The sequence below is a fragment of the Melospiza melodia genome, chromosome 1 (genome assembly GCF_035770615.1).
Source record: "Melospiza melodia melodia isolate bMelMel2 chromosome 1, bMelMel2.pri, whole genome shotgun sequence".
Classification (NCBI taxonomy): Eukaryota; Metazoa; Chordata; class Aves; order Passeriformes; family Passerellidae; genus Melospiza; species Melospiza melodia.
This window is the reverse complement of record NC_086194.1, coordinates 45,494,974-45,521,239: the sequence shown is the minus strand read 5'-3', so window position 1 is coordinate 45,521,239 and position 26,266 is coordinate 45,494,974. Positions and strand designations below refer to the sequence as shown.

Below are 26,266 nucleotides of genomic sequence, written 5' to 3'. Positions count from 1 at the left end.
CCTTTAGCTCCTTAAACAAAATGTTTGCTTAAGTTCTGGGAGACCTTCTCTGGCCAATTCCATCTTGCTGAGGACATCAGTATCCAGCATGGAGGGACTTCATTCCCAGTTTGAGACTGAGGCACTGGGGAGCAGCAGCATGGTCACTCCTTTAACCCAGGGCACCTTGAATTTTGTTTCCTGTGTTCTCTGTAAAGGGCACTAGAGATGCCAGCTGCCAGTCTGTCAGTGAGGGGCTGGGTGTAGAGTGGAGAGGAAAGTCTAGTACAGTCATAGTATAAACTTCTAATAATTGCTGTTTTGTTTGCTATCAGTTGATTTCAAATTATAGTGTTATTAAAGTTCCAGGTGTTATTAAATCAACCAGGGATGTGCAGCCTTGTCTGTATTACCTGGCTCATATAGATGCTGGATTACACAAAATTTTGACCTGCTGACATGAGAGAAAGTTGGTGAATGAGCCAAGGTGAATGGACTGTGCTTACTGCAAGTTGAAATTGGCAAAAATATGGATGTTTAATCAGCTGTTAGTAAAAAACGCAGTACAAGGACTGACACTTTGCTACTGTGCAAGGGGCAGAGTGCACACCACTGGGCAAAGTGCAGAGATGGGCAGCTGCTCTGTGAAGAGTGTAGGGGTTTCAGTAAGTGCTGAATTTCTCAGGTTAAACTAATGTTTAAAGAAAAGAAAACCATCTGTCCTGGTATACACTGTTTGGAATGGCTTGAATTGACCATTTGTTCCTTTTGTGTTTTGCAGACTTCTTGAAGCCAACTCTAGCGAAGACAAGGAGTTCCATCTGTGCCAGCCAGCCCCGGCCTCCAGTGCTGGTCCCCCTGATGGCACATTGTACGAGCCTGTGAAACCTGCCAAGCTGGACGCCACAGCTTTGCACGACTGCACTTTGGCCGCCGCCGTGCCTCCCTCGGAGCTGTCGAGCCATGCAGTCCTAGCCCGCGACACAGGCATTCACGAGGAGCACTATGTAAGCGAAGGCGTGGAAGATGATGTGCCAGACTGCAGAGAGTACAGAGATGCCTGCACCATTACTGGTAAGCAGTCAAATCCTTTACCTTGGTGAGCATCTGGTGGTGTAGAGTTAAGCTTCTGTTCTTAAGCTCTTGATGGGGTATCTGCTTCATGGATGGTGTTGTCGCTGTTCTGCACATTTTTTCTTCTTTTAGTAATTTCCCCGGCACCAGGATTTTCACTGAGAGCACTTTGTAATGTTTAAGGTCCTTGCAAATAGGCCAGATCAATGATAGCTGTGAAACCAGGTTTACAATACAATTTTTTGTATTTATGTACTAAGGAAATTGAACCATTTGAAAGTTTGTTTGGAAAATAACAAAAGTCAGGGATGAGGAGAAGCGAACTCTGCACCTTAAAGTTTATGGAATGCTTGTCCTAATGTTCAGCATAATTTAGAATTCCATTTTCATATGAGAATTGCTTTGTCATATGAAGAATGGGAGAAATAGGGATGGGAGAAATAGGATCTGACATTTTTACTGTACATACTTTTGCTTTTCAAACCCATTTCGTTTTTTCACATTTGTTCTGGAACAGTAAAAGTTAATGTATATGGAATATAATGTATATGGAATAGCTTCTTCTGCATGCTTTTATGAAAGGCTGAATACCCTGTTATAGATTCATACACATAAATGGAATATGTGTTGAAGTATGGTATTTTAAACAGAATTGGATTCTTAGTGCTGTGGTCAGCTGACCCATTTTTTTGTGTTTGAATAATCACTGTAACTCAGTTTAGTCGTGGTTATGGCCATGAAATGACAGGCAGCTTTCATTCCAAGTCCGTGGTTTGTTGGCTGAGCTCTGAGGCTTCTCTTAGCCTAATGTGACCTTGTGAGTTCTAAGTCATTTTGGGAATGTTTGAGGAGTCAGCTGAGTTTTTGGAAGGGAGAAATGAGAAAAACAGCAATAAGACTAAGGCCATTCTAATTGGCAGCCAGCTACTTTTATCCTGAGTTACTGTCAGCCCTTTCTAGAACTGTCTTTAAATCAGAGAGCTAGCTAATGGTGACTGTCAGCAGCTGCTTTAGTAGCATGCCTTAGCTTAGATCAGCCCAACAGCTGTGTAGTTACTAAGGGCTGATATTCTGAAAAAAAAAAAAGATGGGCAGAGGTGCTCTCAAGTCCACCCTGATTTCTGTGGGAAGGCAAGCAGCAGGATTAACCCTGGAGCCACTTTGTCAGGTATGCATCTACATACAATAAATATTTTGTTTAAATAAACAAACTTACTTGCCATCCTTCCTTCCCTGTTTTCATGGATTTAGAGCTCCTTAACTGGTTAGTTCAAAAATGGTGATCCTTTTCACTTCCATGTAGTTAGGTAGACTAAAAACTGCTCATCACATAAATGCATTCTGGGTAATATAACTCTGTTTTCCAGGCCCCTTGTAGAAGGATCTTGCAATCTATTCTGCTGGCTGTGGCCTGTCTCCCTTTCAGCCCCTCTCCTTCCTGCTCTGTTAACAGGAATTTAACTTTGTTTTTCTGTCTCTGACAACAAGCCAGGACAACCAACTTCTTTCATGAATCAAGATGCCTTCTTGATTATGGTTTCTTGAAAGGCAAGACAAACTCACTTTTTAACATTTAAAAAGTTTTCATTAAATGGAGACCAGCACATGTTCTTGCTAATTCACATTCCTTCAAGCCTGGTGTAGTTTCTGAATCTCTTTCTTCTTGCTTAGCTGTCAGCCAAGTGTTGTTTACAGATTGCTTCTAAATTGCTTTTTAAAATGGATTTGCTATTCTGGGGTGTCAGATTTGTACTGTTTGTGACCTGAGAACAACATGATGTGACTTTCAGTAGAAATAGCAGTGGTTTTGTTGATTGTTTGGTTATTTGGGGGCTTTTTATGGTGTTTATGGATTTTTGAGTTTCAGCTTCTTGCTCTGCATTTTGAAGGTGTCAGAGGGCATAGGCTGGAAGTAAGGAAATGGTCTCATATTCCCTCTGTAAAATCTTTGTCAGTTTTGTGTGCAGGTATGCAGTGTGTATACCCTTGAAACAATCTGAAAGATAAATACTTGACTGAATTGTCAGGATTGTCAAAGACTTTAACATGAAGACTTTGTTTAGTTCTGATTGACAAGTTATCACTATTTACAGTTTTAAATTGTTTAGTGGGAAAAAATTTCTTATATCAAGTCTGCATACTTTTTTTTCTGATACCAAGCCTTGACTAATCCTAGACCTCAAATTCAGCAATCAGGGAAATCTATATTTTTTAAAGTCCTAAATTACACTTACAGCCTATTGTACAAATTATCTGCAAAAATTCTTGTGAATAAAGGTGTGGGCACATTCAAGAAAAGAATGGGAAACTAAGGCACAGTGTGGTGTGTTGATGCTTTCTGGAATGCAGCAAGCTAATGGTAATTGGAGTGATCTCTGATATAGCTAATAGTAAATTGTATGGTGTGCACATTTTGCTATTTAACTTTTCCAGACTATTGATGCTCAAAGAATTTTTAATGCTGCTTCCTTTTCTTTTTGTTATTGTTTTTGTTTCCCGTTGTGTTTGCTGGGAGTAGAGAGGTACTTTGGCATTCTCTGTCAGCAGCACCATCTTTTCTGCCTGGGACCCAAGAGCAAAGTCAATGCAGCTGAGAGCATGGCACGTTCTGATTGTGCTAAGTGTGTATTCTTGGATATGGGATTGGCTTAAGCATTTGTCTCCAAACCATCTCAGAATTGGGCTTGAACAGATTTCTGTGGGAGTGCAACTAGAGGTATTTTAGGCAACTGGTCCGGATAGAATTCCTTGCTGTGCTTTTGTGTCAGAGGGGAGATGAGCCTTACTTTTTTGTTAGGTCACACCTCTCTTATTGTCCTATTGTGTGTCCTAAAAGCAATTCTGTTGGCATAACAGAGGCAGTAAGCACTGTAGGGCTGGGTCCAGGTGACAAAAGCAGTGTGGTGAAAAATTTCCTTGAGCCAGTGTCTGAGAGAGGAACAGCACCCTAAAAGCACCTTTCCCAGTGAATTTTATACTAAAGCACCATCCAAAGCTCACAGGTTGCAAGTGAAGCTTTACGCAGATAAATGCTTTTGAATCTGTGCTGACTTCAGCACAGAAGGGCAGATGAAATAGGATAGTTAATCCTTGAAAAAAATTATTTGTGAATGTTTTAAGTGTTATTATGAAAAATAATAATGCCTACTTTGTGTATAGTGGAGCACTTTAAACACTAAACCTGAAAATTTACTCAGTAGAGGTTGTAATAGATTTTTTGTTTTGTAATATTTCATTCTAGGTTTTGTTAGCAAGATTTAGGAGAAAAGTTCAGCGTAGTCTGACTTCAAGTTTTCTATTGATTGTGGGGCTCCTGCAGGTAAATGGGCAGGGGACTCAAGCCCTGAGGTTGGTGGACAGTGGGGCAGCACTGTATGGAAGTGGCATAGTGCTGCTTCGTGTGGGAGGCACCTATCGTGTCCTAGTTGGGTTTTTTTTCCTTTTAACTTTTTCTTGCTGCTCTCATCTTCTGAGAGTGTAGAGATAGGAATACGGATGTAGCACCATCTAGTGTTCTTTTTGCTAGAAAGGGAGTGGAAATGCCTTTCAAGGTCTGTGTTTTCTGCAATTGCAGTGCAGATGTGAATACTTTCAGTCAGATGTTGATGAAAACAGCAACTGGAGCTGGGGGCTTTCTTCTCTAACACCACCACCACAAGCACCACCACCCCCATCCCATTTTTTGTAGACCAGGAAGGGCTGTAATCTTGACATGAAAAAGCAGAGTATCTCTAAATTGGTCAGTAGCCCCAATTTTATGAATTACAAAAGCCTCTTAGTCTGATTGCCTCTTTCTTATCTGTTACCTGCTGTCTGACAAATCCTGTCCCTCTGGAAATGGGGAGTATGATGGGGATGGAAGTCAAATATCACTGGATATTACTCTTGTGATAGCTGTCTGACTGCCAGAATATTTTTGTGAGGCTTTTTGATTTTTTAATTTTTTTTTTAATCTTAAAATATGCTTAACATAGAATCCTTAGACATCTTCAGTAAGTTAACTTTGTCTGGTTTTGCATGTCTGAATACTCACAATTTGCATTGATTTTGGTATGGTGTACTTTGTGATTCAAGAGCTAACTGCTTAATATGCCATGTAGGTTTCCTTCATCCTTCTCTGAAAAGGGAGAGAATGAATGGACTGTAATTTAAATTGCCCAGCTCCTTCATTAGTTTGCATAATTCATTTGTTCGTTGTACTAATTACTCTTACTAAGCACATGTAGGAATGTGTTTTCTGGCTGTTCAGGACAATTTCCTGAGGGCTGTTGAATTATTGGGAAATGCTCTGTGGTAATAACCTGTTCTGTGTCTTACTTTGTTTGCAATTAACACTAGTGGGTTTTGGGTTTTTTTTTTAATTTCTAAAAAAGTTTCATTACTGGAGGGGTCAAACAAAATGTCTTTTATTTCTCAGCAGGAAGGTGTCAGTGAGAAGAGTTGGTATTGTTTGACCTTCCTTGTGGGTTGTGTAACTTGCACGTTACTGCAGTGACTGCAGTGGAAGGAGTCATAACACCCAGAGAAACCAACTTTCTCTTGCTGCCAAGTCTCATTCACACAATCTCCTAGCAATGTTTGGGTGCAGAAAGTTTTCTCTGGGTTTTCATCCTGTCTCTATCCGTTTTCAGACTTTAAATATGTTCCCATACGAAAGAGATTCCATTCTCCTACACCACATTACCATCTTCATGGTAACATCAGCCCATTTTGATAACTGACAGATCCTACAGATAACTGGTCTTGTTCAGACCATTTCTTTATGTGAATCATAAAGAATCAAAATAAATCACTTTATTTTAAAATATATACTTAGGGCCCACAGAATTTCCATTCCATTCCATTGTATGTGTGTCTCCCCACAAGACAGGTGTTTTTGTGTTGAAAGGCAGAATTTCTATTCCTTCTGTTTCAAACGTGATAAAGCACGATTACTCTAAATTAACTCCATAGGGATTTAGGTATTACACGTTGTTGTGAGATTGCTTTACTGTTGTTATGCAGGTGATGGGGAGAATGCTGTACCTGTGGCTGTTCTATTCTAGGTATGTGAGTTACCACCAGGCACAATGTGCTTGCTATTCTGAGACTGTTCAACAGCGTGCTCTGGTTGATTTTGGTACCTGTTACAGGCCTGCTGGTTGACTTCTAGCTTTAAACTAAGCAAAAAACTGTTGATAAAATATTAACAGTTTTGAATTGCTTCCCGTTATTTGAATCTCTCTGAGTTCTGTTGGGGTTACCTTTCTCTTTTACTGTTGTGGTTACATTTCTCTTTCAGTGGAGCATAACTTGTTCTAGAATTTGCTTCTTTTTCTGCTCCTGGTTTGGGGTGGGACTTCCACATTTTTCTCAGTTTTATCAATATGAGAGATGTTAAATGCTGCTTGGTGGAGCTGGAACTCAAACAAAGAGCATAAGGAAGACTCTGCTCTGTTGGACCAGCCAGCTCAGGACTGTGTTTCTGACTTCAGAAACTGCAGGTACTGGTATGGAGATCATGTACTCAGCCACTCTCAATAGTCTGCTGTCAGCATAAGTACCCTCATCATGCAGAACTATTTAGTGTTGGAACCTGTCCATAGCTTTTTCTTATCTGGATCTGCTGATTGTTTTAACCTGGTAGTTTATGACTGCTACTCCTGTGCGCAGTGTCACCAATCTTGCAGTTTCTGTCAGTATTTGTCCTAGTTATGCAGGATTTTGGTGAATATCAGTTCTTCTTTCCCCTAATGAAGTTATCTTCATGATTTTGAAAAACCTTCATAGTTTTTATACCCCTGTCTACTCCTCTCCCAGCTGTCTTGTTCTCTCATTAAATAAAACTATGAGAATGTTGGTCCTTACCTCAGCCCATTTACTTGATTGTAAGTTATTGTCACCAATCTCATCCTGTAAGCTTGGTCTAGTTTTAGGTCCTTCTCTCTCTTTTATGACATTTCTCTAAGCAGCAATTTCTAAATTCTGAACGATCTTCCTTTCTCTAAAGCATCCTGAAAATGCCAGTCCTGTTAACATGAGATAGCTACTTTGGCATTACTAGAACAATTTTCTGAGTCTGACTATTTCTGTCTAGCATACTGTGACAAAATGATCTTATTCTCTGTGCCTGCTGCATCATTGCCTCTATTTTGAATTTTATGTCTAGCTTTTGGTACATTCTCAGTCAACTCCATGCAGATTGTCCCCCCCCTCATATCCTCCCACAGGTGCTTTCCAGCTCTTATCCTTTTCAAGTTACCTGGTGGTTTTTTCTGATTCCTCTCCTGTGTCAGGTTGTCACACTACCTCTTAATCTGTATCTTGGTCATATGTTTTTATTATATCTAGGATTGTCTTTTTGTGGTTTGATGACGTTTCGTTCGTTGGTATTCCCTTACGCAGAATTCTGCTGTGCTCTCTTACTTATTTATGCTTTCTAATATAATCCATGTTTTTAGTGGAAACTGTCAATTCCGAAGTCACTATGAAAGCAACTGTTGGAATTACAAGTCCAATGTTACATTTTTAAAGGCATTCTTCTTAGATTTCCCTTGTTTTGAGAAGCACTTATCATTCCTAAATATGTACTTTGTTCAAGATAGGGGCAGTAAGTGTTGATCATTGTTCTGGGTTTGTTCTTTTGAGAAAGTACTGAAGGCAAGTGCCTAGTAGATTTTTGTGGGGATTTTTTTTTTTTTTTTTAATTTTTTGTTTTCCTGTTGTGGTGCAATGAATAGTGAGGAAGACTAAATAGCTACATTTGATTATTGGTGCATTTAAATATGTGAAAATAGCTTTTATTCTATAATCAATTTAGTTCCATACTACAGGCAGTTCAGCTTTACCTTTTTCCTGCAGTGTATGTATGTGTGTCCATAATGAAGCAACACATTTTTCACTTAAAGTAAGCATCTGTAAAGAGCAAGCTACATAAGATTTAATTCTCATGTTTTGCTTGTGATTCTGTGAAAGCTTTGTTGACAGCCATTGTTTAGTGGCTGGCACATTTTGTAGCTGGGCTGAACAACAAGGAAAAGCAGGACAATTGCTTTTCAGGGTTTTCGTACTCAGTGATTTATCAATGGGTTTTTGAGACATTTGCAGTCTCTCTTGGCAGCTGGAAGATCCTAATGGTTAATGAATGTGTTTATTCTTACTGCTGCTGAACAGTGCGTTGCCAGCATGCCTTTGGTACATGAATAGCTTTTGTTCTTAGTCTAAAAGAATAGCCATGGTGGCAGAGTTTCCTTTTATTTTTTGTTTAATGTAAAAATCATGACTATGGGTACATTTATCTACAGGGAGAAATATTTCCATACCTTAATTTAAAGCAAAGTTCATTGAAATTTATGACATTATGTTCTGTAGGGTCCTGATACTTTAATGGACCAAACCACCAAATCTGTCTCAGGTTTTATTTGTAGCAGGAATGTGTATGTAGGATGGAACCAAAGCAGGGAGACTTCAGCCTGGTAAACAATGGCATTCCTCACATTGGAACTGTAAACTTTCATCTTCCTTAGCTTTGACATTCTCAACTTTATCCTAGTCTTTAGCTGGTGTGTTTGGCCAAGCCAAAAAGAGGTTGGCATGGAATCTTTTGTTTTCCTGTGGAAGCCAGGATTTTGTGCAGTTTTTTCCATGTTCAGAGGATTTTGTGCAGTTTTTTCCATGTTCAGAGGCAGAAGAACCACTGCTTAAACAACTTTGGTTAAAGGTGTGCCAGAATTTGCAATTTCAAATCATCTCATACCACACCAGTCAAGTTACAGAAGCTGCTATGGCTGTTTGAGGAATCTGAGTTTGAGGTATGAGACAGCTTTCATGTTGAAGGGCTTTTCTTCCAGATGTTTGGCTTTGCAGACAGTAGTGAGACTACAGATATGTAAGGATGCTAAGGCTATCTTTTCCTTTGGACAAATCAGTGAATTGGATTTTTTTTTTCCCTTTGCCTGAGAAGCTAATTACTTGCTTTACATTGAAACCTATGTCCTGAGTTCAGCAGTATTATTTGAAAGACTTCAGTACCGTTTCAGTAGATTCTGAGCATCCTAGAACAGACATTGAATATCATATGGTAGGTCCTGGGGTTTTGCCTATTGCTCAAGTTTTTCTTGAGCATTATTTAACAATTACATGTATGTACAAAGAAGAAAAACTTGTAACTGTATTACATGTATATACTGAAGAAAAACTTGTAACTATAGACCTCAGTCAATACATAATGACTGTGTCTTTGTGGGCCTACAGAACTCAAATAATGGATGGCTACAGGCCATGTTTTCCTCTTCAGCAGCATAGGTAGCATCCTAATTGTGTGGTAGAACTGTTCTGCTTTTAATTTTTATGTGGATCTCTTTGTAGTGTTAAAGATGAGTTCATTCCATCACTGTCTCAATGGACAGAAAGCATGGGGAAGATGAGGCTGTTGGGCTGTTCCAAGCAGCCAGAAAATATCTGCTGGAAACACATTTAGAGAGAGAGCATCCTTCTTGCTTCTATTGATGTACGGTTAGACTTGTAGGTCTTCTGAAAAAGGAGACTGCTAATGTAGTCATGGCCTCCTGTCTCCTTGTTGATCTAGATTAGGTGGCTAATCTCAGTGTCACACGGAGCAAAATTAGCAGTCAAAATCTTCTGGTATTTGGCATGGAATAGCCTCAACCTAACAAACTTCGATTTCTTGTGTTACATGTGGCTGGACTCTAGCCTCTGTGCTGTAGCCCTTGTCTGCAGAGAACCTTACTTTTACTTAACTAGTATAAAGCCAGCACTGGAAGTGACCCTATGCAGGTATTGTGTGCTTTTTGTACTTTGGGATTGTTATTTATTGACTGTCCATTCTCAAAGATTTAAAACAGAGGAACTTAAAAAACTCAGAGCTAAGTGTCAAGATTGAGTGTAATATGCATGTGGAAAGTAGGACAGAATTGAAAACCAAAGAGAGGAGTGTGTGGTCCCACAAAGTAATGTAGTAGAGTTCTTTATTCTTCCAGCTTTCTTTAGAGTTTCCTTGTTTCTCTTGTCTCTTTTTGTTACTGTGCTTGTATCTACTTCTGTTTCCTCAGCTGCCTCAAAAGGTAGTGACAAGTTATGATGTTTTAGCTCTTTTACAAGAAGTGCAAAATTTGCCTGAGAGTGCTACTGAGGCATATTTTGTTTTTGTTTGTTTGCTTTGTTTGTGTTTAAGAAGGAGAGGATATTTAGGCTGCCCCTTTCTGGCTGTGGGCTGAGCACCAGCTGCTGGGGTTTGATGTGGTGGAGTTTCCTGGAAGATACTCGGGGTAGGCATGTGATACACCCCAGTGACCAAAGCTTGTGTTTTGAAGGTTGCCAAGCAGCCCAGCACTTCCCTTAGGTCACATCCAGAGTGGAGTTGTTTTGCTGCCCACACTACTTTTGTTCAGCAGTTCTTTCCCTTTGCTCAGAGGAGGCATTTCTGGGTAGTACAGCCACTTTGTGCTGTTTGTAAGGTGTTGGCTTCCATCAGAACTGCAACTCAGGGGCACTGTTGTGGGAATGAAACTGTCTCTGGGTGGTTTTCTTTTGGTCTTTTCTGTCATGACTTGTGTGTTCTGGTGCACTCCTTCTTGATAAGAGCCCTGAGCATGGTTCCTGGCAGGGCTGGGTTTGTGAGTGATTGTTTTTTCCACTTATAGGAGTGGGCTGAAAGCAGGAAACTGGCTGGCACAATGTCCTGTGGGATTTGGGGTTCGGGTACTAAGGCAGTCCTGCCGGCAGGTGGCAGTTTGTCCTGCCGACAGGTTCTCTGGAGACCTGGGAGTGCTTTTAACCTTGGGAGGGGAGCTCTGCTCACAAGCAAAGCAGTAAAACCATGGAGATAGGGATGGTTTGAACTAGAACGCAGACAGGCAGGAACTATACATTTTGTGTTCTTCGTGAGGGCTGTACTGATAAGCTGTTTGTGTTGTGTTTGTAAAGGCTCCTGCGGACACCAGGCTCTGAGGTTTGTATGGTTCCTTTTCTCTACGTGTTTTCTGTATGTTTTGGGGTGTTCTTTGTTGGCTGCCACAATCCCCACACCCTTGTCCCTTCTCATTCTTCTAGGTTCATTCTCTGAATTTATCATTAGCTCTAATGTGAAGCTCATCCTGAAATTGAGCAAGTGCTCCTTCTTTATCAGTCACACTAGGTTTTTCTTTTCTCCTGTAAGATACCTCTATAGCCATAAAAAGATGAAACCCAAAAGCCTGGTAGGGAATAGAATTTGACAGATGAGATGCTTTTAGGTGATCACATTAATAGGAATGAGATTTTCAAAGCTGCCTACCTGTGGTTCATGTTGAACTTAGCTGGAGTTGAAGTTAGTTTGACTGAGGCTGAATTGCTTGTTTGTGAGATGCTGGCACAGTTCCACCCCTCCAAGTAACGCTGACAGCTAAGTACATATGTAACTTTATGGGAAGTGACCTAATGTATGAGTGCAGGATGCAAAGGACAGTGGGTGACCACCCTGCACAATGTCTTGTGATCTCTGTGTTATGTGCAGAGGGGGAAGGCATTCTTTGAGGAGTTGTGCTGTCTCCATACTGTCAGCTCCCATTGTTTTAGACCTTTCACTCCATTTTCTCTATGATCAACTCCTTGCTCAGTTGTCAGCAGAGGAAAGATGGAAGTGTGCATCTGAAAATAAGCAAGTGTACTCTTATCCTCATATGAACATGGTTGTCCTGCAAATTCTTTCTTTCTCTGCATGTGAAAAATTAAAAAAAAATAGGGGAAGGAAGAAACCATCCTCCCACCCTCACTTCAGTTTCCACAGTGAAGAGTTAGTTTACTGTATTTAGAGTATTTAGTATGGATAGAGATGTGCCTAGAAGAAAGAGAACTGATGAAATAGTCAAAGGTACCTAAATCAGCAAGCATAATAAAACTTCCTTTAAAGAAATGCTTCCTTGCTTCCTTTAAGCAAGCTGAAATAACCAGTGAAACTTGAGAGGCATGGGGTAGAGGTTTAGTATGTCCAGAACGGGAAAGACACACCAACCAGTCAAATGTCATTGTATGAAAAGATATGAAACATGTTAGTAGGTAATCCATTAAAAACTACCCAAGGGATACTGAAGTGGGAAGAAATATGCAGAAGAGCGCTCAGCTGGAGTGTTCTGCTTGTTTTGCATCTTCTTTATGGAAAGAGAAGATTACAAACTGTAACAAGAAATTAAGCAGGACAAAAGTCTTTGAAAACATTTGTTTTAATCTCATTTAGAAAACAGAGAGCACGAGGAGGAATGTTGTCAAAAATTACTGTAAAGCAGACTGTGCACGTTCTTTATTTCCTGAGGAACAGGGCATTGAGAAATACATGTTTGCAAGCAACAAAACAAGTGAGGTGGGGTGTTCATACATTTAAGTGAAGAAGAAACTAAAGCAGTACAACATGTTACTTTCAAAAATAGTGTGAAAAATAGTGGAATTTATTAATTTTTAAAATATTTAATTATTTCTATCAAGTGCTATAGTGCTATGAAAGCTATAGAGTTGCAAGAGCATAAGCAGAATCTGTAATGATCCATGCTTTACTAAGAATCATGAGTTCAGAACTTATTAACTATTTAAGTTGGTTTTTATCTGCTTGTAGAAATTTGTTTGCCAAATGTATTTTCCAAAAAAATGAAAGTTGACAATTGCTTAAATTACAAACCCCAGAATCCATAACAGCAACTCAAAAGGATATGGTTCAGCTATATTTTGTTGTATCATTTTAAAATTAATTATCAGTTAATTGTTTTAAGTTTAAGGTGTTACATTTTTCTCAACAAAATGGAGGTACCATCTAGGAGAAGAGGAAGTGCTTTTATATCTCTTGGATATCAGTTAACTTAATCATAATTCACAATCACAGATGACTTCTTGGGTGTTCTTACTAGAGAAGTTACTTAATTGTTTATCTTTGCAGTTCTAATCAGAAATAATTTAAAAACCTCTGTGGAAGCACAATCAGGGTCTTATTAAAAATATACCTGGTGTTTGAGGATGGAGGATGGTGTTAATCTGCGTATCTTCTCAATACAAATATGTGCATCTCAGAAAAGGGAGGGGAGGAGAAGTGAAGGGGGGAGAGATTGTGTAACTGTAGCACTGAGAATATTGCCATGATTTAAGTGGTGAACTAATGTCTAGCCATGAACAAGTGTAATTATGGTGTTCTGTTTTTCTAAATAGGCAATTGCATCAGAGCCTGTTCATATTTCCTGCTGGTACAAAGATTTTAAACTTGCAGTAGAAATTAATGGCAATAGCATCAGAACAGTGTCATAAAAAGTTGCCTTGCCAATTACTCATTACTATCTTTTCCGGTTATTAGCCTTTTGAATTGCTTAGAAATGTTCAGGATTTATTATATGGTAGAGTAGAAGAATTTTCTTGGTTGACTTGTTTTCCATGATAATTCTTATTTCTTTACTGCCTGGCCTTCACATTCTAGTGGATTTCTTTTCCATAATAAAGCTGTATGGGTTTTTTTCCTGTGTGTGCATGAATGAGGGGTCTATTTTTCTCCTCGCATTTTATTGGTTGCTTCCTTTGTATTCAGTTTTCACTAGTTTTTGGGATAAAACAAGCCAGTTTACTTATCTGTACAACTGAAACTTTCTCATCTCATCTATAAAGTGTGTTTCTTTTGGAATCCTAATAAAAAAGAGAAAGACACTAAAAGCTTTGTTCCCAAGACCATCATCTTGGGCTGTGTAGATTCTTGCATTTTTCTGAAGAGAAAAACTAACATTTTGACCAGGAAAACTCTTCCAAAACAACCCCAATGAAAAAATTATTATCTATTTTCTTGAGATTGAGAGCAATTAGGTAATCCAGAGATAGATGTATAGAAGAAAATTATTTTATGTGTACATGTACACAGAGAGATTTTTGATTGTCTAGTAGATGTCAGCAGATGTTTTTCAGAAGATCAGTTGTCTTTTTGCACTCAGATGGTTGCAGGCACTGAGATGATGCTGTCAACCATTAAAAAGATAGCCAGGGAAAAAGAAAGTCTGTAGTTACAGGCTGACTGTCATCTTTCTAAGCATGGGGAGCAGATCTTGTTTCTCTGTGTAAACCAGTAATCCCTCTGAGAAGGCTGCAAAGACCTCCTAAAATGATGTGTGCAGGCTGATTCTTGCACTGCACAGAGCTCTATAAAAACAGATGCACATGCGGGCATCTAAGTGCAGGGAGGCTTGGAAGACACATATGCACAACAGCTAGCAGAGCAGTGTGGATGAAGGCAGAGGAGAATAGCTCCTGATAGGTAATAGCAGACTCCTTGAACCATAAAGTACAATGCAACTTTCCCAAGTGGGTTATAGTTCTAGTTATCAGGGTTTTGTGAAGTATGTAGGCAGGAGATTGACAGTATGAGTTCATCTTGGTATTGTCTGCCCTGTTGTCTGATAGAATAGTAATGTTCTTGCAATTTTTAGTGCTTGGGATGCTTTTGGCAATGTAATTTCTGGCTTAGAAAGGTAAAAACCAGGTAATTAATGATGTATAGAGAAGTATGTGTTACTTTCCCCATTCTCTGCTTCCTCCCCTTCTTTGACAGAGGTGAGCTCCACTAAGTTATGGTGGAATTGCAGGTCTACCTCAATCCAGCAAGAATAAGTTTCTTTTACAAAAATTGGTGCCTTCATCAGGAAGCAGCAAGAGCAGAGCTGCCTTACAGGCAGCTGACAGGATGGGAAGGGCACAGTCCTTGTTGGCACAGCCCAGTCCCTTTGTTCCCAAGCAGAACAAAGGTGCTGGCAGCAACCGTTCAAATTGACTCTCCAGGGGTCGATGATCAGACAAAAGCCAGCAATGCAGGAAGCCTGGACAACGAGTCAGTGTCAGCAGGGAGCAGAGCTGGGCACAGGCCAGGACCAGGGGCTGGGGTGTACATGGGGCTCCTGGCAGAATGTGCTGGCTGGGGACCATGATGAGCCTGGTCATGGCAGTGTAAAGGTACATGGCAGCACTCAGGCCTTGACAGTCTGCTGTTTACTCTGGAGTAAGTCTCAGCAAGAGTTGCAAGACCTGTGACACTGGTTCAAGTGGGAGCTCTGGTGTACTGCTCTTCCAAAAAAAGGCTTAGATAGCTCTTCCTTACTTTGTGTGTGAGGGTGGGGGTTGTGCTGGATGGTGGTGTTTTCTCTTTGTACTGGTGTGGAAATGGAAAATGCTCAGATTTGTGCACTATGTATTTACTGAAAACATAACATGGGTTGGTCAGTTTCTTAATAAATATTTAGCATGACATCGTATTTAATAGTATATGATAATTAAACATATATTTAGAAGTATTGTGACTGTTTTGGGTGTTGACACACTCTCAAAATTCTTCAATACAACATAATACAATACGAAGGTGCCTCAGGAGATAATCTGTTCTGACTGCTACTAAAGGGCAGGGCTTTTAGAGTAAATGCTCATGACATTGTTTACTTGACTTCTAGTCTCCCTGTGCCCCTATTTGATCGTCCTCAAGGTGAAAAAGTTTCTACCTTGAATTGGGCTTTTTTGTGTTAGAACTTCTCAGCTACCTCTTGGCCTAAATTTAAAGCTCTAATTTAATTTGTAACATTTTTGCAGTTGTTGGCTGTTAGTATCCATTTTTAGAACTGTGTGCAAACTTGATATGTTTGTGAGCATGAGGGGCCACAGCACAGAATGCAAGTCAAGATAGTGTCAAAAGGTGCCCTGGAAGTTCCTGTAATCATCCTTACCAGTATGTCTTAGGTGTGAACTGTGACAGTTTGCTATTGCAGTCCTGGATTTCTGTTTCTTGAGAGAAATCTGCTAGCAGCAAAGGCAAAAAAATGGTGGTACTAAATTGTAGTCCAAGATCAAGTTAAGGAGATAGGTAAGGCTTACAAGCTAAAAATGATCTGTGAAATAGAACATCAAAAATGTACATTCCTCTGTGCACTAATGCTTTCTTCATACTCCAGTTGAAACAGTCTCTCTATTCCCCACCCTACCCCACTTAGTCTTCAATAAATGTCCCTGCTTCTAGAGGTGAGGCTTTTTGTCACTAAGAGAGCATGCCCTTTTATTACTAGTAAATATGATATTTTGGGATAATGTGTTCCAGGCATATCTTCTAAACTTATTCATATTGAGCTGTTCTTTATATGCAGCAAAATCTTGTTGGTATCAAAATAAACTGAAGTTTTTGAAAGCTTGTATGTATAGTACTCAAGGTAACTAATACAGATCGTTCCCTTTCCCTTAACAGATGTGTGCAATAGTACCAATCTTCCTGAAGTTGAAATCATCAGTCTCCTGGAAGAGCAGCTGCCTCATTATAAGTTAAGAGCAGATACAATCTACGGTTATGACCACGACGACTGGCTTCACACACCTCTCATTTCCCCTGATGCGAATATTGACTTAACAACTGAGCAAATAGAAGAGACCTTGAAATACTTCCGTAAGTCAAAATCTCAGAAATTGTTCTGAGAAACAAATAAAATAGTGCTATTTTTGTTACCTTCTTTGAAGTAACTGTGCAGTTCTTTGAAAACTGTGGAGAGCATGAGAACTGTTTGTGATTCACTGCTTTGGTCTCCAAGATTGTGGTAGACAGAAAATGAAGGGAGCATTTAATCAAGAACAGCCATTGCATTTGTGATTTGTGCATGCACGCACCTTTCCATATCATCAAATACTGGAGAAACCCAAATGCTTCATTTTGCTTGTGATCTCTGTCAAAAAGACTGAAGTTTCTGTATCTATGCAGTTTAGAAAGCTTAGACCTCTTTCCTTATCCACTTTTTTTGACTGTATTCTCTGACACATTGGACAGTTGTCTGGTGGCATTATGTGCCAGCATCACAGAATGATATGAAATCATTTTGCTGCAATTTAAGCTTCTAGAAAAGCCTTTTGAAGAACCAAACTCTGACCATTTGGTTGAGATTGTTTGTCCCTTCATTCTTTCTTCTGTTCATATTCATACTATCAGACAAAAAATATTTTCGCCTAGAGGGAACATGAGTACAGTTGTGACCTTTGTTGTTATTGATTCCTTTGTTTGAGCCTGTAGATACTTTATCATGGTGAATGGACTTATGTCTCTGGTTTCTACCACTGTGGATATTGACTTAGATGTGCAGTTAGAGAAGACTTCTGTGATTCATCTCCATGACTGCTATGGTAAAGCAATAGCAGTGGATATACATGGGTTATAGTAGTCACTAGATTTAGGTAGACCTACTGAGGAACTGTAGAGCTTCAGGAGAGATGTGTTACAGGGCTCAGCACAAACCTGGGCTTCACTGCATTTTGAAGCAATTGAACAATCTCTTTGTAAGGAGCATAGCTAGTAAAGAAAAGCATGAATAATGTGAACAACTGAGTTTCTGATATTCATGCTTCAATTAAGGGCTTGAAGTATTTTAGTAAAAAACTTACATATGCTTTCCACCTACCCCCAATCACACAAAAATAGTGGGAAGAGTGGGGAGACAAGCTGAAGCTGATCTGTGGAATCAAGTGTACTACTGCTGGTTTTGTAGCTGCCTATTAGTGCTGTTACAGTGATTGCAGAAGCTGGCTTAAATAAATATTTTGAAACATAAGGTTTCCAAGGTCTTTAGTTAACCTGATTAGGCCTGTCTCACAAGTAATATTTGTCTGTGTGGGTGGACTGTTGCAATAACCATGGGAAAATGTTTTGCTAGTGGGACAAGGAAATCAAAAATCCCCATGGCAGCATCCTTCTATCAACTGAGATCATGGTAGGTGTGTGACTGCTGGGAATGGATACAAAGTACAACCTGTGCAGAGCATGAATTGAGAGCAGCCCTGAGAAAAGGACTTGGGAGTGTTGGTTGACGGCTCTACCTGATCCAGAAATGTACACTTGTAGCCAAGAGAGCCAAATGTATCCTGGGCTGCATCAAAAGAAACATAGTCAGCAGGTCCAGGGAGGTGTCAAGGTCAAGGGAGGTAGTTGTTCCCACCTACTCTGTCCTTGTGAGACTCTCACCTGGAGTCTCCAGCTGGACTATGTGTCCAGCTCTGGGGCCTCCTATGTAAGAAGGACAAGGACCTGTTGGAGCTCGTTCAGAGGGACACAAAGATGATCAGAGGGCTGGAGCACCTCTGCTCTGAAGACAGGCCAACAGAGTTGGAGTTGTTCAGCGTGGAGAAGAGAAGGCTTTGGGGAGACTTCTGTACTTTCAGTACCTAAAGGGGGATACAGGAAAGCAAGAGAGACTTTTAAGCAGGCCCTGTAGTGACAGGACAAAGAATGATGACTTTAAACTGATACAGTGTCAGTTTAAATTAGTTATATGGAAGAAATTCTTTACTGTGAGGGTGGTGAGGCGCTGGAACAGCTTGCCCAAAGAATTTGTGGATGTCTCATCCCTAGAAATTGTCAAGGTGAGGTTGAATGAGGCTTTGAGCAAGCCAGTGTAGTTGAAGGTTCCCTGCCTATGGCAGGGTGTTTGGAACTAGATGACTTCTAAAGTTCCTTTCCAAACCAAACCCTTCAATTACTCTCTGAAAAGGAAGCTGTGAACAACAGAGAAATTGGATAGCATAGCTGCCTGAAACTGTAAATACTTAACGATTTTATTTAGCTTTTAGCTTTCAAGCATAATGACTGCAACTTTACCATGTCGCTGTGGCTGTAGATTTCTTCCAATCAACTGGCTTGATTGAAAAAAAAAAACAAAACAAAACTGAGTATAATTGCTGCCACAGTGTTTCTGCTTTTATTAGGAAATAACTGCTTAAAAAAGAGGAAGCAAGCAAAGAGATTTTCAATAAAGAAATATATATTTCTTATTTCTTACAGACAGACACTTTTGTATAGATAGTAGTTCAGGAAGTTTAAGCAAATTTGGGTCTAGCCTGAGACTGATACCATGGCAACTGACATCTGACTTTACCCTTGTTCAGTTACTGTGAACAAGTCACAGGCTCCATCTATACATGAGAGTGCAAGAACTTAATAAATTTGCATGTTTCAAAATTATTGCATTGACTGCAAACATTGGTTTATGGCACAATAAACTATGAAAGTAAAAAAACTGTTTTCTGTAAGTTGGCAGAAAGGTTCTGTGAATTATGCCACTACCACTTTGGAGAGTGTTCCAGGGTATGACTGCTTGCACAATTTTCAGTGCTGCAATTAAGCTAGTCCTCTTTTACCTGTTTAGTTTGATTCAGAAACCTCAATGTGGGTGTTCGCAGCTACTGTAGCTTGTCTCTTCGAAAGTTTGGTTTTTTCAATGACTTATGAAAATTTCCTTGCAGTTGTTTGCATGTTGAGATTGATGGTGGTTTATAACCTGTTGGTGGAAATGTGATGAATTTCATAGTGTCGATCCGTATAGCAGAAGAACCAGCAACGACCCTTAGGGATACTGTTGTGGCTTGTTAGAGCAGATTTTTCTGCCTTCCTGTGGCTTCTTTGAGATCCTCAGTCCAATTCACAACCAGAAAGGCTCAGAATCAGTAAGAATCTTCTGGGCCACATAACATAAGAGGGTGGGCATAAAGCTACTTAGCTCTCATTTTTAATTAATTTTTGAAGATACTGGTAGAAAAATGAACAAATATCCAAAACTTATTTTAACTTATTCAGTGCTTTTTGTGGGGATTTAAGCTGTAACACAGGATAGATAATTAGAGAATTAGTTCTTAAAATTTAGTTTTCCATTGGGTAAGAAGGCAATTGGGAGGAACTGAATACTATTAGGCCTGCAACTCTTCTTTTACATACTGGAACTCCAAAGCACATCTTTGTTATTATTTCCTTCAGATGGAAGGCCGAGCTACTTTTTGCCAAATGAATTAAATAAAACTGATCTTATCCTAAAGCATAATCACATAAATTCAGTGTCATCTCATTCATCAGTCTCATTCAGGCAGGCTGTTGTTTATGTCAGCCTGAATGAAGGTATGATACAGCAAAATGACATTTCATCTCCCTGCCCCCAGATGAGGGGCAGTCAAGCTCACTTTTAGCTGAGGGCTGTGGGGAGGTCTGTGTGAGAGCCAGGCCTAGAGCACAGCTCTCTGTGAGCACAGCTCTCTGTGGGCAGAGCTACCAGAGGCAGTGAGCAGGGACAGCAGTCTGAGCTTTTCCCTTGGCCACTTAGGGAGGCTTAGGGCCCATCTGGGAACTCTCTGAGAAACAGGGAGCCTGCTGCTGCATGTAAGGTGAGCCCCAGACATGTGGGCCTCAGGAAGTCCTAGTGGCTTCTGAGGAGCTGTCAGCTGCTCTTCACCCAAGGGTATCCCTCGCCTTCTTTGGAGCTGCTGCTCATTAGGGATGGTCAGACCCTGCCAACAGATGTAGTAGTTTCTCTGGAATGGTGCAAAGAAGAGATCTTCATCTGAGTTCAGAATAACCTAAGTCTTCAGATGTGGTGGCAGTGTGGCACAGGGTGCATTCTCCAGGTTTGGAGTACCTGTCTATCAGAGCAGAGGCTTTAACCCAGACAGAGCTTCAAATTGGGAAAGCCAATTGGGACTGCAACAGACAGGTTGCTGGAAGTGCCCAGAGCTGCTCCCTACCCTGAGGTAGAGAGAGATGGCCTCCTTTCATGCAGGAGGTGTGCTGCTGTGGAAAAGCTGTCACCAGGTGGAGAAGTTGAGAGGAAGTCAGCAGGCTGTGCAGGATCAGGGAGGGTGAGACATAGGCAGTATCTAGGTGTGGCTGAGACACCAAAGGACTGTGCTCCCGTTCAGAGGGACCTTGACAGTCTGAAGCCATGAGTCAAGAGCAGTCTTGTGCTGTTCAGCAGAGTGCAAAGTCCTGCAGCTGGGAGGAACAACCCCATGTTGTAGTATATGCACCAGTAGATGCTGGGGTCCAGCTCTTGGAATGCAACCTTGCAGAAAAGGACCTGGGCCATCCTGGTGGACACCAAGGTGGACATGAGCCAGAAGTATGCCTCTGCTGAAAAGCAGACTGATGGCATCCTGAGCTGTATCAGGAAGAGTGGTGCCAGCAGTTTGAGGGAGTTGTACTCAAAGCTGATCAGGCCATGCCTGGAGTGCTTGGTCCCGTTCTGGGCTCCCTTTTTCTATATTCCTTTGGTGTAATGCATTCCTTTCCTCTCCCAGGAAGCTGTAATCATGTCTCTCAGTGGGTTTTTTGACTTGTTAGAAAAATAGGTCATAACCATGCAGCTGTAATATTTTTGTCTAGCTAATCGAGCATGGTATTAAGCTCAACTTCATTTTACAAATGTTTTTGCTGTCTCCATGAAAAATATAACAAAAAAAAAAAAAAAGGAGGAGATAGTAATGTACATTATTTCCAGCTGGTGAACATTTTGCAAATTTTGTTTCTTTAAAGCTTTATTCTCAATTTTCTGAATTGTTGATAGGGGTGCATTTGCTTAAATGTCTGGCTCTTGCTATTATGGTCTTACTTACAGTCTTTAAGTGTGCTCACTGATACCTTAATTGAACTACACATCTGGTTTTGCAGGAAGGTTGCTGAAGACATCAATTTTGATTTGATACAAATGCAAAAATAGTGCTCTTCAGTAATTATCTGGGGGAAGGGAGAAATAATCCTTTCATGTGGAAAATAGCTTTTTGTCATTAAGTACTTTAATTTCATCCAACTGCCCCTGTCTCATGTTAAATAATTCTGTTTCAGTGGGAGAGCAGTTTGACCCTCTGCTGCATTAGAAGAATCTTTTTCTTGTATCAGGTGAGGTTAGTGTGCCCTTAGGGTGTGAAGCCACGAGCTCTGTCCCATCTGGAGGAAACACTTGTATGATTTTAAAGCCCTGGATCGTCATCCTGGTTTGATGAAGAAGAGTCAGTCAAATCTGAAGCATCCATTTTTCTAAATACCAGTTCTGAAAGCTGCTGGTAATAATGCCCTCAGTGCTCTAGATTTTACTCTGGGTTCTACTCTTTCCAAGTAAAGCAAGACTTCTTGCTAAGTAAAAGACTACACTGGAAGAGATCACTGTCTTGAGTTGCAGAGTTGTTTGTCCTTAATAAATGTGTAGTTACAGGATGACTCCTATTCAGTGTTCTTTTAGAAGGTGAGAACACCAGTTACTCTTCACTTCAGTAAATGATTCCAGTTTAGAAATGTGTCACAGCCCCTCCTTGAAAATCAGTTGGGCTTTTTAAATATGCCTGCTTTGTCAGTTTGCAAAGTATTGTGGCAAACCTTGACTGTGATTAATATGCATTACATAGTGGTGGCCTGTATAGCTACTGCTCTGATAAAAAAGGACTCCAGATGATGTTAATGGGATGGGCAACTTTATCCTGAGTGGTGGTGACTGTACTGGTGACTGTAGAAGATGATGATGTGATATGGTGTTTAATTATCTGAACCATCCTGAGCCTGTAGCCAAGAGAAGAAATGTGACCCAGAGGTAATCAAATGGGAGGTAATCCATTGCAGCTTTCCTGGAAATACTCCATCCAACTCCAGTGTTCAGTTTCAAAAAGCATCCTTACAGAACTGTAAAGGTTTGGAGAAAAAAGCTGAGAATGACTAAGCATGCAAACACAGGATTTATAGTGGCATGCTATGTAATGACATTCTTTTAAGACTTTATTTGTCAGCAGAGATGACTTGCTGCTGCTTTGCCCCTTAGCAACTCAGTGCACTACAGTCTTGAGTGTGCTGCTGGGGTAGATGAAAGTACCTTTGTCAAAAATTCTCTTCAAACAAAGGGATGGGTTTGTGTGGTGTTTATAACCTGGGTAATTTAGGCATATCAGTTTAATGTTGACCTACAGCATGGATTTATTTCAGCAAAAAGGAAGGAGAGGGCTCTTGAGCTTTTCAAGCCATCTTTTCTTGCTAATGAAACCCCTTTGTTACCACAAACTGAAGGAATGCTCACAGTTGGCTGCAAGAATTCTTTATCTATCTGTATGCTTTGCCCTGTGGAGAACAGATAAAGGGAGGGGTTTGTTTAGTTAGAAGTAAACATTAAAAAATAAACATAATGTAGCATCTGAAAGGGAATGCTAAACAAATGTGAATAACTATATTTAGATTTGGAATAGGAAAGTGCAGCTTCCTTATAGTCACAGACTTATTACCCTAAATATTTTTTCAGCCCCATTGTATATGAGCTTTTAGGTGAGTAACACAGTAATACCCCAACCAGAAGTAGTGTTGCAATATGGAGATTGGAATACACAGAGGTTCAAAGTTTGTAGAATCAGTCCACCTGAAAAATGTACTGTTCTAATAAGTTTACTATAAAATGAATCTGATTCACCCCTGTAGGAAGGAAAAGTAGGGCTGCAAAGGTTGAAAGTAGGTTCTGCAGCTGCTTTGTTGAAAGTGTGCAGCTGCTTTGTCAGCTTGGTCACAAATTCCCATTCAACTTGACAACCCTTCCAGCTTTATAGAATACAATTCCTCATGTAATTGAAGAGATGCTTGGGAGTGGATATGTGGATATATAGTATTCCATCTGCCCAGGGTTTCTGAATTCATGCTGGGGAGATAATACACTTATTCCATATTTTCAAGTCTCTTGAGGAGTTCTGAAATCGTTTGGCCACACAAGTGATTTTCTCCACAGAAAAGTAATGCCTTTCTGAATTACACCAGTACATTTCAAATCAGATCTCTAAAAAAAAAAACAATCAATAAAACAAAATAACAAAAAGCCCTAAGCCCTACCTTGAACTATTTTTATCCTGTCTCATTGAAATGGAGTGTGTGCTGTGGGAAGGACAGAGAGAAGAAAATTCTAGTGTGTTGAAGATTTCCTTTGTTTAAAATATCAGCAAATAAAAAAAGGAGATTGTCCCTGCAGCAATTTAAGGTGGTAGCCAGTGTTAATTCTTTCTATTTTAAATGCTTATTTAATAACATTAACCAGACTGAAATTACCTTTTGGACAAAAATAATACAAGTGGAACAAATAGATTATATGCAGAGCAATTGAGTTGATGTTGCCATAGGAACCTTTCTTTTTCTCTGCCATTATTTTAACAGTGTAGCCTTAATTGCATTTAATAACATGTAAAGATTTTTCCTTGTGTGTATGCATAACTGAAACTCTGCAGGACTCAAAGCTACTGCAGTGATAATTTCTTATACCAGGAAAGTTGAATACTGATATGGTCAAGAAACGGAAGCATTTTCCTCTGCATAGCTTGACTAGGCCCTACTAGGCCCTACCTATTTCTGTTACAGTAAAGCAAAGAGGTATCAGTTGGGGAGTAGAATAAGTGATAACAACCTAGAAGATACATGAGTGAGGATGAATTAATAGATACCTGCAGAATCATGAGTGATTGAAAAGGAGAGATGGACTGAGCATTCAGATTTCCACAACTAGGAGCTTCAAATTAGGTTAGTAAATGCAAGTTACAAAGCAAAGGGTATGGGGTTTGTATATAATGAGCAGTAGATGTAACTCTTTGCAAGAGAATGTTGGAGATGATAAAAATGTATGTGAGCTCAAGAGAGGGTAAGTCATTCAAGAATTGCTAAAAGTAGCTGTATCTGTCTCAGGCTGTCTCTGAAGATGTAGAAATTAGAGGTTGGGAGGGCAGTTGTGGGAAATGTTGGATGGTTCTCTATTGCCTGCTCTTGGCTATTCTTGTGGATGGAGTCTTTGGCTAGACTGACACCAAAGACTTCCCTGGTCAAACCCAATATGGCCTCCTACCTTAATCTACTGGGATATATTAAGTCACAACTTAATCTGTCCCAGTGCTTCTACTGGTGTTTGCAAAGAATTAGCATTTCCTAAAAGAGGGGGAGAACTGGGTGAAGACTATGTGCTGGTTATGAACAAAATGGATGTCAGTCTACTTGGTATCTGTACCTGCACGTATTCAGACATGATTTTGTATTGTGGTGTTTGATGATTTAATGCCATCTGTTCCTCAGACAGGTTCTCTCCTAATAGCTTAAACACAATTTTATTGGGGGCTGCACAAGTATTTTCTTCCATTTTCAAAACACTGAACACAAACATGTTATTCTGGATGATGACCTTCAGCATTTTTAGGAATAGAGTAGTGAAAAATTGGCCGAACCTCCTGTCTTCAGCTATGAAATTTGGATTCTTGGGGGAGAAAAAAGGGAGGGGGAAGTGGTTCATGGAGAGGGCAAAAATTAGGAACAGACTAGCTTTTTTTTTGCAAGGAGAAATTTGTTGCTGTCCTGATTTTGCCGATTCTTTCTTTTTTTTCGTTTGGCATTTCTCAACATCAGGATGCAGAAAGGGTTCTATTACATCAGACCAGAATAGTGTAACAAAGCAGTAGCATAGTTTAATTTTCCATGGGGTAGTCAGGCTTTTATCAAACTGTGTGGAGGACAGTAGTAATGGACTAGATTTTCATTATTAATGTACCACATGTCCCCAGTGAATTGCAGCAGTGTGATGCTGTTGTTCTGTGAGCAGTAGCAGTGGGTTGTATCATCTTTCTTAGCAACGATTTTTGTTTCCAGTATGGAGGACTCCTTCTAGCCTGTAAAGCCAGAAGCAGCAAAATGCTTTTTCTTCATCTCTGCATCGCTTTTGGAGCCAGCTCGTCTCCATGGCAACACATTAGCCTGAAAGAGATGTGGAGAGTGGGGAGGAAAGGAATGAGTTAGAAGCAGCCGGGCGGTGGTGTGTGTCCCCAACGTCAGCGCATCAGCCTTTTGATAGGAGGATTTTGTTAACACCCATCCAAGGCTCCTGTGCAGAGCTTCTTTATTAGAGGAGCCGCCAGGGCATCTATCTGCTTCCTTTCTGCATCCTTTTTCTTTTTTTTTTTTTTTTTTTTCTTCCAAATACACCCTCTACACCCCCCCTCTTTTATTTTAGTTGTGGCCTCAGTGAAGATGTGCAGCTCATTTTCAGCTTCCCGTGAGCTGCCTTGTGCTCTGGCATTTTGCAAAGGCAGGAAGGCATGGCTGCATTTCACTTGACCTTAGCAGCGAAGTGAAATCTCCTGCATGTCACTGAAGGATACTGACTATGCAGAAATTTATTGAAGCAGATTATTATGAACTGGACTGGTATTATGAAGAATGCACGGATGGTAAATATTTCTTTCTAGTCTCTTGTTGCAGAATTCGGAGCTTGTAAGACCGGAGCATCATTATTCAATGGTTTTAAAAAGGAAATACTCAGAAAAAGGCAACACCCAGATGTAGCAGAGATGTCTGCACCTCTTTTGCACCTCGGCATCTCTTGTGAGTGTGCTGCAAGAGACTGCTGTATAGCTTTTTCCTCTCTGAAGGGAGTGGCAGAGCAACATATGCTGT

The 26,266-nt window shown here is 40.2% G+C and overlaps 1 protein-coding gene across 6 annotated transcripts in view; it reads left to right on the top strand.

The window, feature by feature from the left end:
- The window catches only part of TRAK1 (trafficking kinesin protein 1), a 126,220-nt gene that overhangs the window by 44,434 nt on the left and 55,520 nt on the right, over positions 1-26,266 (top strand). For 4 of the 6 annotated variants that reach the window (XM_063156413.1, XM_063156395.1, XM_063156404.1 and 1 more), the window contains exons 2-3: positions 761-1,053; positions 16,271-16,465. Coding sequence is in view for 5 of the 6 variants with exons in the window: in XM_063156395.1 (XP_063012465.1) it covers positions 761-1,053; positions 16,271-16,465 (488 nt within the window). In the remaining variant the exon portion in view is untranslated. Of the gene's footprint in view, positions 1-760; positions 1,054-16,270; positions 16,466-25,828; positions 26,041-26,266 lie in introns of those variants that run through there. The other 2 variants (XM_063156422.1, XM_063156430.1) reach the window with 2 other exon arrangements.